The sequence below is a fragment of the Ursus arctos genome, unplaced genomic scaffold, assembly GCF_023065955.2.
Source record: "Ursus arctos isolate Adak ecotype North America unplaced genomic scaffold, UrsArc2.0 scaffold_26, whole genome shotgun sequence".
NCBI lineage: Eukaryota > Metazoa > Chordata > Mammalia > Carnivora > Ursidae > Ursus > Ursus arctos.
In genome coordinates, this window is record NW_026622941.1 from 28923843 (window position 1) to 28937994 (window position 14152).

Sequence of the window (14152 nt, forward strand, 5' to 3'; positions counted from 1 at the left end):
TCTTCTCTAGTCTGATGCTTCTGGTAAGATAATTTGATTCAGTGAGATAAGGACAAGACCCTGATGCAGAAACTCGAGTAGGGATTCTGGTTCTGCAGTGACCCACTGTAGGTTCCGCGCTTTGGTTTCCTGACCTGAAATACTTAATTCACTGGGCAGCTCTACGACATAAATAAGATAATTATCAAGGGCTCAGCACAGCGGCATGATACGCATGTATGACCCTTGGCATGGGGGTATGCTAGAATGGCAAGGCCCTGGGCAGAGTTCAGAGTAGCCGTTAATTATCTTTCCTTCTCAAATTCCGCGCACCGCCCGCAGGTGAGCGCGGCGGACCTTTTGAGCACCCCAGGTGTGCGCCGCAGGTGCGCGCCCGCGCGATTCCTCTCGGCCAATGGGCGAGCCCGCGGCGCGTCGGGCGGGACAGGGGCGGAGCCGTCCGGAGAAAACTGGCTCCGGAGCCGCGCCCAGGGCGCTTCCAGTGGTACTGCGAGTCCTTGGCTGCTTCCCCGGCAGGAGGCGGCGCCCGCGGCGGCAGCGCCAACAGCCTGTACTCTGCGCCCTCTATGCTCCGCCCTCGGGGCTTGTGGGCAATCGGCTCCAGCGAGGGGGCTGGACACCGCCCCGCCGGCCGCTGCAGTAGCCGCGTCAGGTGAGTGCGGGCGCCGCAGAGACTGAGGCGTCGGGGCTGCGGCAGGAGTCCGAGCCAAACTCTCAGCGCGGCCCTGAGCGTCCCAGGAAGGAAGGGACGGCCGGGCACTCGCCGAGGGGGCGCCGGCGCTGAGCAGCCCGCAGTCGCCCTTCTCGAGTCGCGCCGAGCGTGGCACGCAGGTCCGGTGACCCCGAAGGAGCCGGTCGAGCGCACACTTGCTGACGGACGAGGGTGGGAGAGAGCGTGGAGCTGCGAGCGAACCCAGCGCGATGAGCGGCGAGGGCGGCTACAACTTCAGGCGGGCGGCTATACGGCGGAAGTCCAATCCCTTCTACCTGCCGCTGGGGACCCCTCGGCCCTGGAGACCCTCGTCACACGTGGGACGGCCCGAGACGGCCACCTTCAGGAGCCAGGCACCTGCGGACGGCCCAGGTGAGTGCCTCGCGGGGCAGGGGTGGGCGGGGGCGTTGCCACCGGCCAAAGACTCGCCGAGCGCCTGGAGGTGCGCCCAGTCTCCTGGCTGCTGAGGGAGCCAGCTGGGGAGAGTTTCCGGAGCGCTGAGCCGGGCCACCCGCCCCGTACCGATTGTGTCCCTTCCCCCAAAGGACCTTGCGCAGGAACTCGGAAACGGCTGAGCTTGTCCTGGAGGTCACTTACCAGGGAATTCTGAAAGTAAAGGTACTACTATGAAAGTTTGGCTAAGGGACTCCTGGGCGGTTCAGTCGGTTAAGCGTTTGCCTTCGGCTCAGGTGATGATCCCAGGGCGCTGGGTTAAGGGATCGAGCCCCACATCAGGCTTCTTGCTCAGTGGGGAGTCTGCTTCCCCCTTTCCCTCTGCCTGCCTCTCCTCCTGCTCGTGCTCTCTCTCAAATAAAAAAATCTTAAAAAAAAAAAAAAAGTTTGGGTAAGAATTAATGCCCATTTTCTAGACACTGAAGTTTAAGTTTCTTAGTTAAATTCCCGCTTCGGCAGACCTCGTGAAGGACTAGTTCCGTAACTGGCGGAGGCTGATGTTCATCCTAGTCGGTAGCGTTGAGTAACCTCCGACCAGCTATCCTGAGCGCTCCGGTTTTCGCTTTTGAAAAATACGCTTGACTCCCACCCTAAGTGTGAAAAGCTGCGTCTCTCATAAGGAAAACATGTTCCTAATATCAAGAAACGGAACTATTATTGCTCTTAAAAATCCAGCTATCAGTAATGCGGTATTTTGAGTTCTGAATTCTCATTGAATCTTAGTATTAGAAGAAATCCTAAAGATGTGTTCAAGCCCACATATTCTCCGTCGCTCTTTAATAGCATTTCTTCAGAGGGGAGCTTGAAGTTATGTGGAGCACTAGAGATTTTTTCTTGATTTGTTAAACTTTAACCGCCCCCCCTTTTTTGTGCTCCTATCATACTCTAACCAGAAATGTCTTGTATGTAGACCAGTTATGAGGCAAAACCCTCATTTGCAGCAGAAATGCAAATACTTCTATTCACTTTCATTTTGTTTTGATTAAGCAAAGCTGTTATGATTATTTCAATGTGATAAGTGTTAAGAGTTTTAAAATTTTTCTGTCTTATCCTGAAGTTGTAGTTAGTAGTCATAGGGTAGAAAATATGATGGATGATTTGCAAATTTATAGCCACATTAGCTAAGCGCAAAAATAGTGGTGTGAGAAAATAATGTAAACAAGAAACAATTACAGTTCTTCACCTCTCAATTTCCTCTTCTGTAAAATGAAGACACTGGTAAAATCATCTCTTCTAGATTTAGGTGTGATTCACTCTAAAATGAATGGTAGAGTGTTTTCCTCTTTTAGTGAAAATGTTTTGCTTTGTTTTGAAGTTATTTATGAATTTTTATATTGTGCTACCAACTTTTTTTAATTTAAGTAATCTCTATATCTAACATGGGACTCGAACTCATCACTTCAAGGTCGAGTCTCATGTTCTCCTACTGAGTCAGCTAGGTGCCCTGGACTACCAAATTTCTTAATCATTGGCTGTTTTCAGTTTTGAGGGCAATAGGATTCAAGTTTTTTACATCATCATTTTATTTAAAATCACAGTCTTAGTTTCCAAACTGAGTAGGTGTGCAAAAGATGAAGTGACTTCCTTAAAAGTAGGAATGAATGGAGTTGTGACAGTCTATAAATCTTTTCTACAAAGCAGCTGTGCTTATATAAGAAACAGCCCTTTTTTTCTTCAGAGAAAATCCAGAACACTTTTTTTTTTAAGATTTATTTTGAGAGAGAGCTCACACACATGTGCATGGGGTGGGAGGGGGTGGGGAGAGGGGGAGAGGGAGAGAGAGAGAGAGAGTCTGAAGCAGACTCCAGGCGAGCATGGGCTTGATCTCACCCTGAAATCAGGACCTGAACTGAAACCAAGAGTTGGTCACTTACCTGACTGTGCCACCCAGGTGCCCCCACAACGCTTTTTTGTTTCTTTTTCTTTTCGAATTTTTAAAAAATGTTTATTTTAGAGCAAGTGAGAGTGAGTGGGGGGAGGGGAAGAGGGAGAAGGAGAATCTCAAGCAGACTCCCCACTGAGCATGGAGACCACCTTGGACTGAATCTGATGACCCTGAGATCATGACCTGAGCTGAAACCAAGAGTCAGACACTCAACTGACTGAGTCACCCAGGCACCCCTTTTTTTCCTTTTAAAATGATATGTAGTGTTGCGTAGCTGCCTGAGGTGGTAGAGCATGTGACTGTTGATCTCCCGGTTATAAGTTCAAGCCCCATGTTGGGTGTAGAGATTACTTAAAAATAAAATCTTTAAATAAGATGATATGTAGAATATAGCAATAATTTTCCTAGGTCTGTTACATTGTCTTAATATTGTTTACAAAAACTCAAAATTCTTGCTGCTGTTATTTTCAGGGTTGAAAAGTGAAAATGACTTTATCTTCCTAGGTAAGATTGTTCCTCTTTACCGTGATATAATCCATAGTTATCTGTTGGAGAATGATCCAATGTTCTGACAGGTGGTCTTCACGTGTTGAGTGACCACACCCTATTTGATTGGGTAGTGTAAAAACATTTTAGACAGTGCTTCCTTCTTTGAATCAAATCTGTCCCCCTGTTCAGTCTCATCCAACCATCATTTTATAAGTGAGATCCTCTCCAAATTAAAAAGTAAACCAGGTTTAAATTTGCAAGAAGTGCCAGTTTCACTGCAGCACCTAGGAAAGTATTTATATATGAAACGGCAACATTTAGACCCTTTACATACAGAGTGGACATTACTCATAATTGAAATGTTACTTTCCCTTTTAAAGAAGGAACAAAAACTGAGAGGTCAAGAACTTAACAGAAAATTCAGTTTAGTGGTATTGTGTTATATCTATGATTGTGAAACCCACTAATTTTAGAGTTTCTGATTTTTGGCCAAAAAAAAAAAAAGTCTACCAACTGCATCTGCTGTATATATCTGGCTGTGAATCTCCTTGTCTAGGTGAAGCAGAGAGTTCTGATGATTAAGATATAGGCTTCAGGATCATATAACATCCAGGTTCTAACTCCTCTTCTATTACTAGCTGTGTGAATTGCACCAAGTCTCTTAATTCCTCAGTTTCTTCATCTGGAAAATGGAGAGAACAGTACTTCAAAAGATAATAGAAGTAAATGGCACAAAACAAGCATTCCAGATAGTATCATAACAGGGAATCTTTCTCCTTCCGTCTCAAAGAGTCTGACAGTAGGACACTTAATAAATACATGTTGAATGAATGAATACCCTCCCCCTATAATGTTCATAATAACTATTTATTGAGTGCATTTTCTGCACTAAATACTGTGCTATATGAGACACACATGTAAATGTGTATGAATTTATTTTATAACAATCCTAATAGGTAGGTAGTAGTATGCCCATTTTACAGCTGAAAAAATTGAAGCTCAGGAAGTTTTACTAACTTGCTTGGGATCCTAAAACTGGTACTTGGTTTACTGGGTGGGATTCAAATTCAAGTGCGCCTAGAGTCAAAGGTGATGGTTGTACACACATAACATTAAGCACATAATTCCATTATGGAAAAAACTCATAAATTTAAAGGGATATTTTGTACACACACAAAGTAGGGTTAAAATTTTCTTATGTTGTTCTCCCCCTTCTCCCCATATTCTGAATATTGGAAGCCCTTGAGGGTGGAGAAGAGTTGATCTATTCAGTGTTGTTTTTTTTTCTATCATTCAAGGCGGTTTATTTCCTTAATTCCTTAGTTTTATGGGAATCCTGAAAGGCCTGTATTGAAGATGCATTCCTGTAGAATATATTTGTTCCTACTTTCAACCTAGTACCACTTTTATTAGCCAAGCATTTCCCTGACTTGAAGATAGTGTAAATTTGAGTTCAGGCTTGCTCAGGGGAGACTGGCACCTGTATCATCATTTTTTCCACTTAAGCTTGGTGTAGGTAGAGACTTTCTCACCAGTTTGCTCTGATAGCAGCTTTTTCCTAGGCCACCTTTTTATTCAGGTGTAGGTCCTTCAGTGTGGAACATTGGTGTCTGGTATGAGGTTCAGTCCTTTCCCATTTCACAAGGTCAAGGCCAGTCTCCCCCCTTCCCTGCAAGCCCCTGGGTTCCTAGGCTCTAGGATCTTGGGAATGGTATTGCCCCCAGGGTAACATGGGCTTATAAATTAGTTTGCTACTCAGGTTTAGATTTACTGTTCTTTTTCTTTTTTTCTCTTGTCCTTGGGAACGTCCTTTCTTATAATCTCAGCAATAAAACCACGTTTCAGAGCGTATCTGTTGTGATGTATTCATCATCTGGGTGCTCTGTGGTGAAGGACTTTTCACATTGTATGGTGTGCTAGCTTTCAATAAGTAGAGTTTCTTTAGTTCTCACCATGGCTGGAATACTCAGATTTTCAACACTCCAATATCTTGAGTGCATTAGAACACTAATGTCACTGTTGTTGGGGGAGGGGGGATGGAGATTTGGGTGGGTGATGAGGGCTTACTGTCTATTGAATGCTGTCTCTGAACCAGGACTATGCGTGTTTTACTTACACTTTTTATTCTTATGACAAGCCTGTAACATAGATTATATTATTTGTTTAGAGAAAAAGAAAGACCAAGTTTCAGAAAATCTTAACTACAGTGCTCTACAACCAGCCTAATCTTCAGGGGCGGGATTTGAACCAGGCGTCTCTAGCTTCAGTGCTCACATGCTCGGCACACTAGTTCTCAAGGTGTCCCAGGGCTCTGAGAGGCAAAGTGCAGTGCAACAACGTGTTATGTATTTAGGGCTATTGTTCGTGACATTAATGAATACAGTGATCTGAGTAAATAATTTATCTGAAGATTTATAATAACATAGCAGTGTACATCAATATTGTTTGTTTCTTGGAAGCTGCTTAAAGATGGACTTTGAAATAGGAAAGTCTTTCAGAGGGAGAGGAACCAGGAAGCATTTTCTTACTTGGATTTCCTTCCAAGAGCAGTTAGTCATCTCTTAACAAACAGCTATGCCAGCTTGTGAACCTGAGGACGTTCAGAGACTTATTCTACATTTTCTTATTTGCTTGCATTTTTCCTCTGCTGATGGAAACTTAGGTTCATGGATCCAACCGGTGACAGAAGAGGATGTGGGACTTTTGGGGAGGGGATTAAGGGTGTACCCAAAGCCCTGGACTTCCGGGACACTGGATTCATTCCTTCTGTAGTCAGGGTTGTACTGAAATTATTTTCTACATGCATGTGCTGAAAAGGTGTTTGAAAAAGGAGTCAAACATGGTGCATTTAATTTTGTGAGTGTAGTGTGAGATTCCCTAGATTTGGACAGAAGCTCATGAACCTGTACTTTAAAAAAAAGTTCATCAGATAATTCTCATGATCTGTTTGGTTTCCAAATGTTCTCCTGCTGGCTGCATCAGAGTTACTCGGAGTGCTAATTAGAAATTCCCAGCCGCACCCTAGGTATAATGAGTCAGAATCTCCAGGGGTAGGGTGAGAGAAGCCATATTTTTAACAAGTACCCCAGATGATTCTGATGTGTAACCAGCTTTATGAACTACTGTGCATTCCCAAACGTGGGTAAACCCTGCCTTCAGTCTTGAGCACAGGCAGCCGAAATGTGCAGGTGCAAAGCAAAGAATAATCTAGATGGTCCCTCAATGAGCACATCATCTGGGCCCTCTGTACCTTTTGGCAAACTTTATGCCCCTATCTGGCTGATTCTTAATTGCATTTTTTTACATGTGTTATAGGTCTTTTCTACTTTGCTCTTGTTTCTCAGCCCCATCCTGTCCCTCTTGAAGTAGACTTTAATTTATGCAGATATACAGTTTGTATCTGACTGGATAATCTGATGTGAACTCATGTGCCTTCCTTTAACCTCAGACTTGGCTTCTTTCTGCTTGATAGCTGACCGCTTTCTTATTCTGGTGGATGGATCCAGTGCTCAGCTGCATTTCTCCCGTTACCTTGCCTGGGCTGCATGCATCTTTACTATCACGTCATGGGCTTGTCCCCCACCCCCTCTTTTCCCTCCAGATGAGGTCTGCCTACACTTTACACGTGGACGTTCTTTGGAGCTATGGCCCAACAGCTTTCTTCCTTAAACTACTCTGTACTTCCCTTGCTGCCTCCACCTCTTCATCCCCGGTCACCCTGTCCTTCTCCCCACTTCAGTTTCTTCTCGGCTTGCTTCTCTTCCCAACCCTCAATCAGTAGGTAATCTAGGTCAGGAGTGGATTCCCAAGTATCATCCAATAGGCTGTTTCTGGACCTTTTTCTTAATTTCTCTGTGGTGGTTGCTTCCTTTTTCTTTTCATTTCTTTTTTTTTTTTTTTTTTAAGTATTTATTTATTTATTTGACAGAGTGCACAAGCAGCAGGCAGAGGGAGAAGCAGGCTCCCCGCTGAGCAGAGAGCCTGACGTGGGGCTTGATCCACGGACTCTGGGAACATGACCTGAGCCAAAGGCTTAACCGACTGAGCCACCCAGGTGTCCCGTGTTTGCTTCCTATTAAAGCTCTTTTCTTGGTCTTTATATTTATAGTTGGAGATCTGATTTTCCTATTGCACCAGATCTCCAGGTTTCTTCCTCTGGCTAGCCCATTTTTCTTCTTTCTGTCTCATTATTTCCTGCCACCTCTATCCTTTAGTGGTGTCATTCTCCCCCCTCCCCGCCCCCCGGGCTTCTTTAGCTTATCTCTACTGCTCTGCGTTTTCAAGAACCGGCTTTTAATAAATGTTAATGTGCTAAAGGCATGAAAGTGTGACTTCTTTTTCTGCTGCAGTGTAGCCCCTCCTTCCGACTTTGCTTGGGGGTATTACTGACCTTTAGGCTTCAAAGTTTATTTTAAATCTGCTCTTCTCTCTTGTCTGCTTGCCACCTGGTCATCTGCTATTTCTTACTGACTCACCTTCATTTCTTTCTTTTTTTTTTTTTTTTTAAAGATTTTACTTATTTATTCGACAGAGATAGAGACAGCCAGCGAGAGAGGGAACACAAGCAGGGGGAGTGGGAGAGGAAGAAGCAGGCTCATAGCAGAAGAGCCTGATGTGGGGCTCGATCCCAGATCGCCGGGATCACGCCCTGAGCCGAAGGCAGACGCTCAACCGCTGTGCCACCCAGGCGCCCCCCACCTTCATTTCTTGATGGTGGCCTTTGTCTTAGTTCAGGCCTGCTTCTCACCAGCGGTGTTATTATGCACCTCACCATCCCCTTCATTAATTTTCTTAAATCTGGGTCTTAATCATAATCTTCACATTGTCAGAAGCCTTCTGTGGCTCCCCAACTGCCTGTTACTGATGTCTGTATGCTCAGATGATCACCTTGGTGACTGCGGGTCAAACTTCACCAGTAACCTCTCAGTACGGAGATGGACCTTGTAAAATTCATGCAAATATTAACTCTTATTTGAACTACGAAAGTTGGACTAGTCATGCATTGATCACACCTGAGGAATTATGTGTTTATTTTCAGGAATAAATTTGGCATGGTTTGCAGAGCATTGTCTAGAATTAGTTCTTTGTTCCTGGAGTGTCGTTGATAGCATGGACATCACCAACAAGTATTCTGGCACCTATAATCAATTTCATATTGCCTCACTTATGCGGAAATAGAGTGGAGAAAACAAACCCAGCTGCCGTGCCCCTCATACATACCCACGCACTGAAATTAAACTCTCAACTCCAGCTACAGCATCTGCAGAAACTACGTTGCTGTCAGCATTCTGCGGAATGCATTGAGCCCCAGTGCAGCCTTGCTGCAGACCAGTTCTCCCGCTGCTCTGCAAGGCTGGGTTGTTCTCTGGGGCCTCTAACAAGATTTTGTTAGGCTGCTTGTTAATAGTTGCCCTAAAAAGTGCCATGACTTTACGAAAAGGTTATTTGTATTTTTAAAATGTATGCTAGTGAGTATATTTGGAGATGAAAAGTCAGTGTGTACAACCAAATAAATAAGACGCCCTAACTGAAGGATACAGGGGGTCCTGCTTATAGTTTCAAATACAGTACAATGTCAAGTATGCGATTATCAAATTCTAGCCACATTCAGTTAAGAATGTTTTATTTTTCTATCAAGGATTTTTATAGGCAAAGTGATCTCATTTCCCCTGTAAAAAGATGAGTAACCTATACTTTTTTCCCCAAATTATGCTACTTAATGGTATCATACTGACAATATACCATACGGATAAGTGATATTGGGAGTCTAAAGATGCAATGAGACAAATGCCGTGACCTTTAGTGATTTCCATCCTAGAAGGAGGAATAGGATGTGTGATAAACACCAGGGTGTAAGTTAGTGTTGTGTACAAGAGCAGTAATCAGTGTGCTTGTAGTTCAGAGGAATGAAATCTATACCAGGTTGGAAAAACGATTTCACCTCCAAGTTCTATTCAGAGCCCTATGCCAAGTAACTTCATCTATATCTCTGTTCTCTTTTCAAATCCCTGTCTCCTTCATTACAGAGTTTGCCTCCTATAATCCCATAAAAGCTAGGGATCCTTCAGTCCTTCAACAGATATTTAGTGTTTACTCTGGATCAGGCATTGTGGCAGGGCCTAGAAATCAAGGCTGGGTTTAAATCCTCCTCTAGTAATTAACCCACTGATTTGGAGCTCTTTTTGGCTCTGTTCCCTCATCTATAAAATGGGAATATTAATATTACCTACATCATAGAGCTGTTGGAAGAATAAAAATTGATATTCTTAAAGGGCTTAGAACAGTGCTTGGGAAGTGTTCAGGTAAGTTTCAGTATCTTTGTTGGGATGAACACAAGCGCGAGCCTCGCAGTCTGGCTTTCTCTTCTCGTTTTCTGTGTCCCTCTACTCTAGCGCTGTCTCACAAGATCGTGATGGGTTGCCTACAGTTGTACCCACTGAGTGCAAGCTCCTGCCCAAGGTGCAGGCTGTGCTGGGCACATGTCTTCTGTCCTTTACATCCCCTTCCTGCTTAGTCCTTTCCCCTGCCTGAGTCCCTGCCAGAAGTGCCTCTCACGGCTGGCTTCTGTCCTCCGTCTTCTCTCTTGTGCTGTCTTGAGCCCCACTTTCATGTTAAACTTCCCAAAAGCCTGGATTGCGTCACAGAACCACCACCCTCTACCTCTGTTTCCTGCCTGCAGCCTGGCCTTCTCCTCTTCATGCTGATTCTCTGGTGACTCAAATGGCAGTTGGTCATCTTGCATGATCCACAGAGCTCCTGGTCAGGATGTGAGGCCAGCCCTCCCTCAACTTTCTCTGTTTGTCCTCTGTGTTCCTAGAAAAAAATCTTCCTGCATTCACTCTTGCCAACCAGCTCAAGGTCTTCACGTTTGTCTGCTGCACCTGCCTCCCAGTCCCTAACTTGATGATCCATTGCCATCAATCCTCGGGTGCCCTTCGAAGTCCATTTGAGGCCTCAATAAATATTAAGTAAACAGAAGAACCCCAAACTGGCTTGGCACATCATGGTTCAACATAAGAATTTTCTGGCAACACTGTCAAAAGATGAAATTGGGTTCCTTTGCTGGTCGTGAGCTCCTTATTAATGAGGATGCTCAAGGAGAGGCTGGGTGACTTAGTAGCTGAGCTGTAGAGGAGATGGGCTGTCTCTCTGGCCTGCCCACCCAGTGCACTGACTCTTCTCACATCAGTGCTTTTCTGCTTTGCTTCTGAGTCTACACATTTCGTATGCTCCTATCAGCAACATGTAGCAGTCTGTGTAGTGGTGTGTAGGGAAGGTGTGGGAGTGGTGTACTTTGGTCTTGTTGAGAATTCACGGACTAGGTGTCCTTTTTAGTTTACCAGTTGTGCTTACTCCTGGCATTCTTTCTGATGCTATGATATGTCTCAACTAAGAGACCATTGGAGTTTGGAGGACCTGGGTTGCTCTGCACTGGAAGACCCAGAGTGCTTTGTTGATAGAAGTTTTGTTCTCTTCTAGCTTTGTCTCTCGTTTCCCATTCCTGCTGTCCTCCTTTCATGGCCCCCCCCCGTTTTTTTTTTTTTGCCTATTGGGTTTCTCCCGATTAGGACTTGGCTTTTAAAGTCAAAACTCTTAATAAACATTATCTTTCTGCCCAGATCTAATAGGCTTGTCTTAAAAAGCAATCTGAGTGGTAGATCCTAGGTATGATCAGAAGCAAGGTTTTAGTTTCCAGCTCTTATAGCAAAAGATGAGACTCTAGCTGATACCTGAAATATCTCTGTATTGTTTCCCAGATCTTAATGTATTTCATCAGATCTAAAACATATACCTTTTTGCATTTTAACATCTCTGAAATTGGGATGCTTTCTGTTGATGGCATTTAAAAATTGTAAGATGTTGAAATGTAGATTGGCCTGAATTTTAAAACGTAACTACACAGTATTTACTGTCTCTAAATAATAGTAAAGATTATGAAATATATTCCTGGATTATATAACTGAGAATGTCGAGTAACAGCTTCCTTCTTCTTCTCCTCTAAACCCGAAACATACCTTGCATTGTTATCTGTACATATCTTTGGCTACTTCTTCAGCCCCCTTAATTATAATTACTATAATAAGAGTCATAATAGTAGCTGTCATTTATCGAGCACTTACTTTGTTGGTCAGACACTGTCTTAAGTACTTGGTGCATAAACTCAGTCATTACAAGTAGAATCTGTAAAACCCACTGTACAAAAGGGAAATCAGAAGCCCAGGCAGATTAAATAATTTGTCGAAGTTCATATGCCAGGGGGGAGCCAGGACGTAAACCCATGCTCTTAACCCCTGGACTTTTCTATCTCCCATTAATTTCTTATTGCCAGTTTTTAACATTTCTGAACATAAAGATATTAATTGTTAATCTTGAGTAAAGAAGAGAACACTTTTCCCTGATATTTTTATCTACTTTATCCATAGTATTAAAAACAAAAGCAATGCTCTGGCCCACTGTAGCTATCAAGGAAGGAAAAAAAAAAAAGGCATTTTCAAAGAGAAAGAGAAACATATTCTTAGAAAAAATTCTGGAGATGCAAACAAGATGGAAACAAAAAGAGCTTCCTGGTCTTTGCTTGCACCCAGACCCAGGAATACTTACCTAATTCAAGTCCTCTACTGCTTTCTTTCTAGGAAATTTTGACTAGATTATTTCCTATCTTTAGTAGGGTGATAGTTACCTACTGAACTTTGAAGTTATATGAATGGTATTAATTTTCAAGAATCCTGTTATTTGTAGATGTTCTGCAAATAGGCAAAACTGCATTTCTCCTACCTAATTAAAAAATAGAACTATAGTATATGGTTATAATAGAATATATCTACTATACACGATATATGTTTATGTCTAATGTTAGTATATCAATATCATGATCCTGTTGGTATTTGCCAGCAAGCGACTTTAATTTTTCGAAGAGAATTATGCATAGCTCCTTCTCCCCCACTCTTAACATCTTAGTGTAATAAAAAACTGGGTGTGAGTAGTCACACTCAGATGCCCGCCACTGTGAAAGAACTAGGGAACTGACAAGGGTGCTAATTAGAGCCCCTCTGTAGTCCTTTTATAGAAAGTGGTAAACTCAGGCCACTGGTTATGAAAACAGTGAAAAGAAGGGAAGGGAAGGATTCAGGAGGAAGCAAGGAGGAAACTGCCAATGATGGCAATCATTGTTCGGAAGTCAATGTGGTGCCCAGTATAAGCGCCTTTTCAATGGAGAACTAATGCCTGTTTCCAAGGTTTGGAACTGAATGACCAACTTGCATGTTTTTGTTAACCTGGGAGATTTGCTTTAGCCACATGGTGGGCACTGGGCAGATAGAACACAGAATTCGAAAATTAAAAGATATTTATATAATCCCTACTTTCTTTGGGCAGCTGTCATCATATAATGCATGAAAGTTTCTCATAGTCGACAGGGCTGTGTTCTCTCCCCATGGTCTTGAAGGTAGCTCATTTCTGTAACTTGCAGAAAATTATATTGACAATTACATGTATCATTGCCCTAAACGCCCATTTCAGAATATTCATTCCTGCAGATCTTTTGTTAATTGTCCATTTCTGGCAGAGATTTCTGGGCCTCACTATTTATACTTCTCCATCTGGAAAAGGTCTCAAAGCCAGTTCCTTACAGTTAGTTCCTACAAATGTTATAGTGGTTCATTCAAAAAATAGGCTTTGTTGTGGACTTTTGGAAAAGCTTAATAGTTTATATCTTCTTATTTTTTTTTATCCAGAAATTCGCCCCGCAAGAATAGATGAAGAAATCGTTTTCCTTTATTTTTTTCTTCTAATATTTTCTCTTTGCTCAGGTGTTAAGTGATACAACCTATTGTAGGCCTAAAAGTCTTGACTAATAGGAAATTTCAGTCACTTGAAACATTATTTTTAATGTTTAAAAAGTATTCATCGGTTTCACGTATTTACTTAAATTTGCCTTTTTTCTGAGGCCCCTCCCTGGCCACCTGATTTAATGTTGGAAACCCCACTCCCATACTCCTCTCCTTGCTTTTTTTGTTCTCTACGACACTTGCCACTCTCTCTGTTTTTTTAATCTTATTTTCTGTCCCTGCCTCCCCTGACACAGTGCATATACTGAACTCCAATGAGAGCAGGAGGTTTTTGTTTTTGTTTTAAGATTTTATTTATGAGAGAGAAAGAGAGAGAGAGGAAGAGCTCACACATGAGCAAGGGGGAGAGGGAGAAGCAGGGTCCCTGCTGCACTGGGAGTCCAACCTGGGGCTTGATCATGGGATCATGACCTGAGCGGAAGGCAGATGCTTAACTGACTGAGCCACCCAGGTGCCCCAGGAGCAGGAAGTTTTGTCTGTTGCATTCTTTTTCCCGAAGTCAGGGTACCATCAGGGTCCCCATTGTGGAGACTGCCTATCCTAAGCCTGAGGACTTATGAGACAGGGAGGTAGGTGGTGGTGTGTTTGGGGTGGGTGGTGGAAGTAATCATTGGACAGACCTGAACAGTAGGGTGTGAGACCTAGGCCCTTTGCACCAGAGCTCCAGTGATTGCAGCAACTGAGACACTGTTGGCCGAAGTCTTGACGGGAGCAGGTGGAGGTAGAGCATGGGGTCGAACTGATTTTAAGAATAAGGTAGAGACA

The 14152-nt window shown here is 43.4% G+C and overlaps 1 protein-coding gene across 3 annotated transcripts in view; it reads left to right on the plus strand.

The window, feature by feature from the left end:
- The first annotated feature begins 470 nt into the window (after positions 1–470).
- The window catches only part of FGD4 (FYVE, RhoGEF and PH domain containing 4), a 200026-nt gene continuing 186344 nt past the window's right edge, over positions 471–14152 (plus strand). The window contains exon 1 of one of the 3 annotated variants that reach the window (XM_026502132.4): positions 471–1084. In XM_026502132.4, coding sequence (XP_026357917.3) covers positions 922–1084 — 163 coding nt within the window. In that variant the 5' untranslated portion in view covers positions 471–921. The remainder of the gene's footprint in view (positions 1085–14152) is intronic. The other 2 variants (XM_057303253.1, XM_044385557.3) reach the window with 2 other exon arrangements.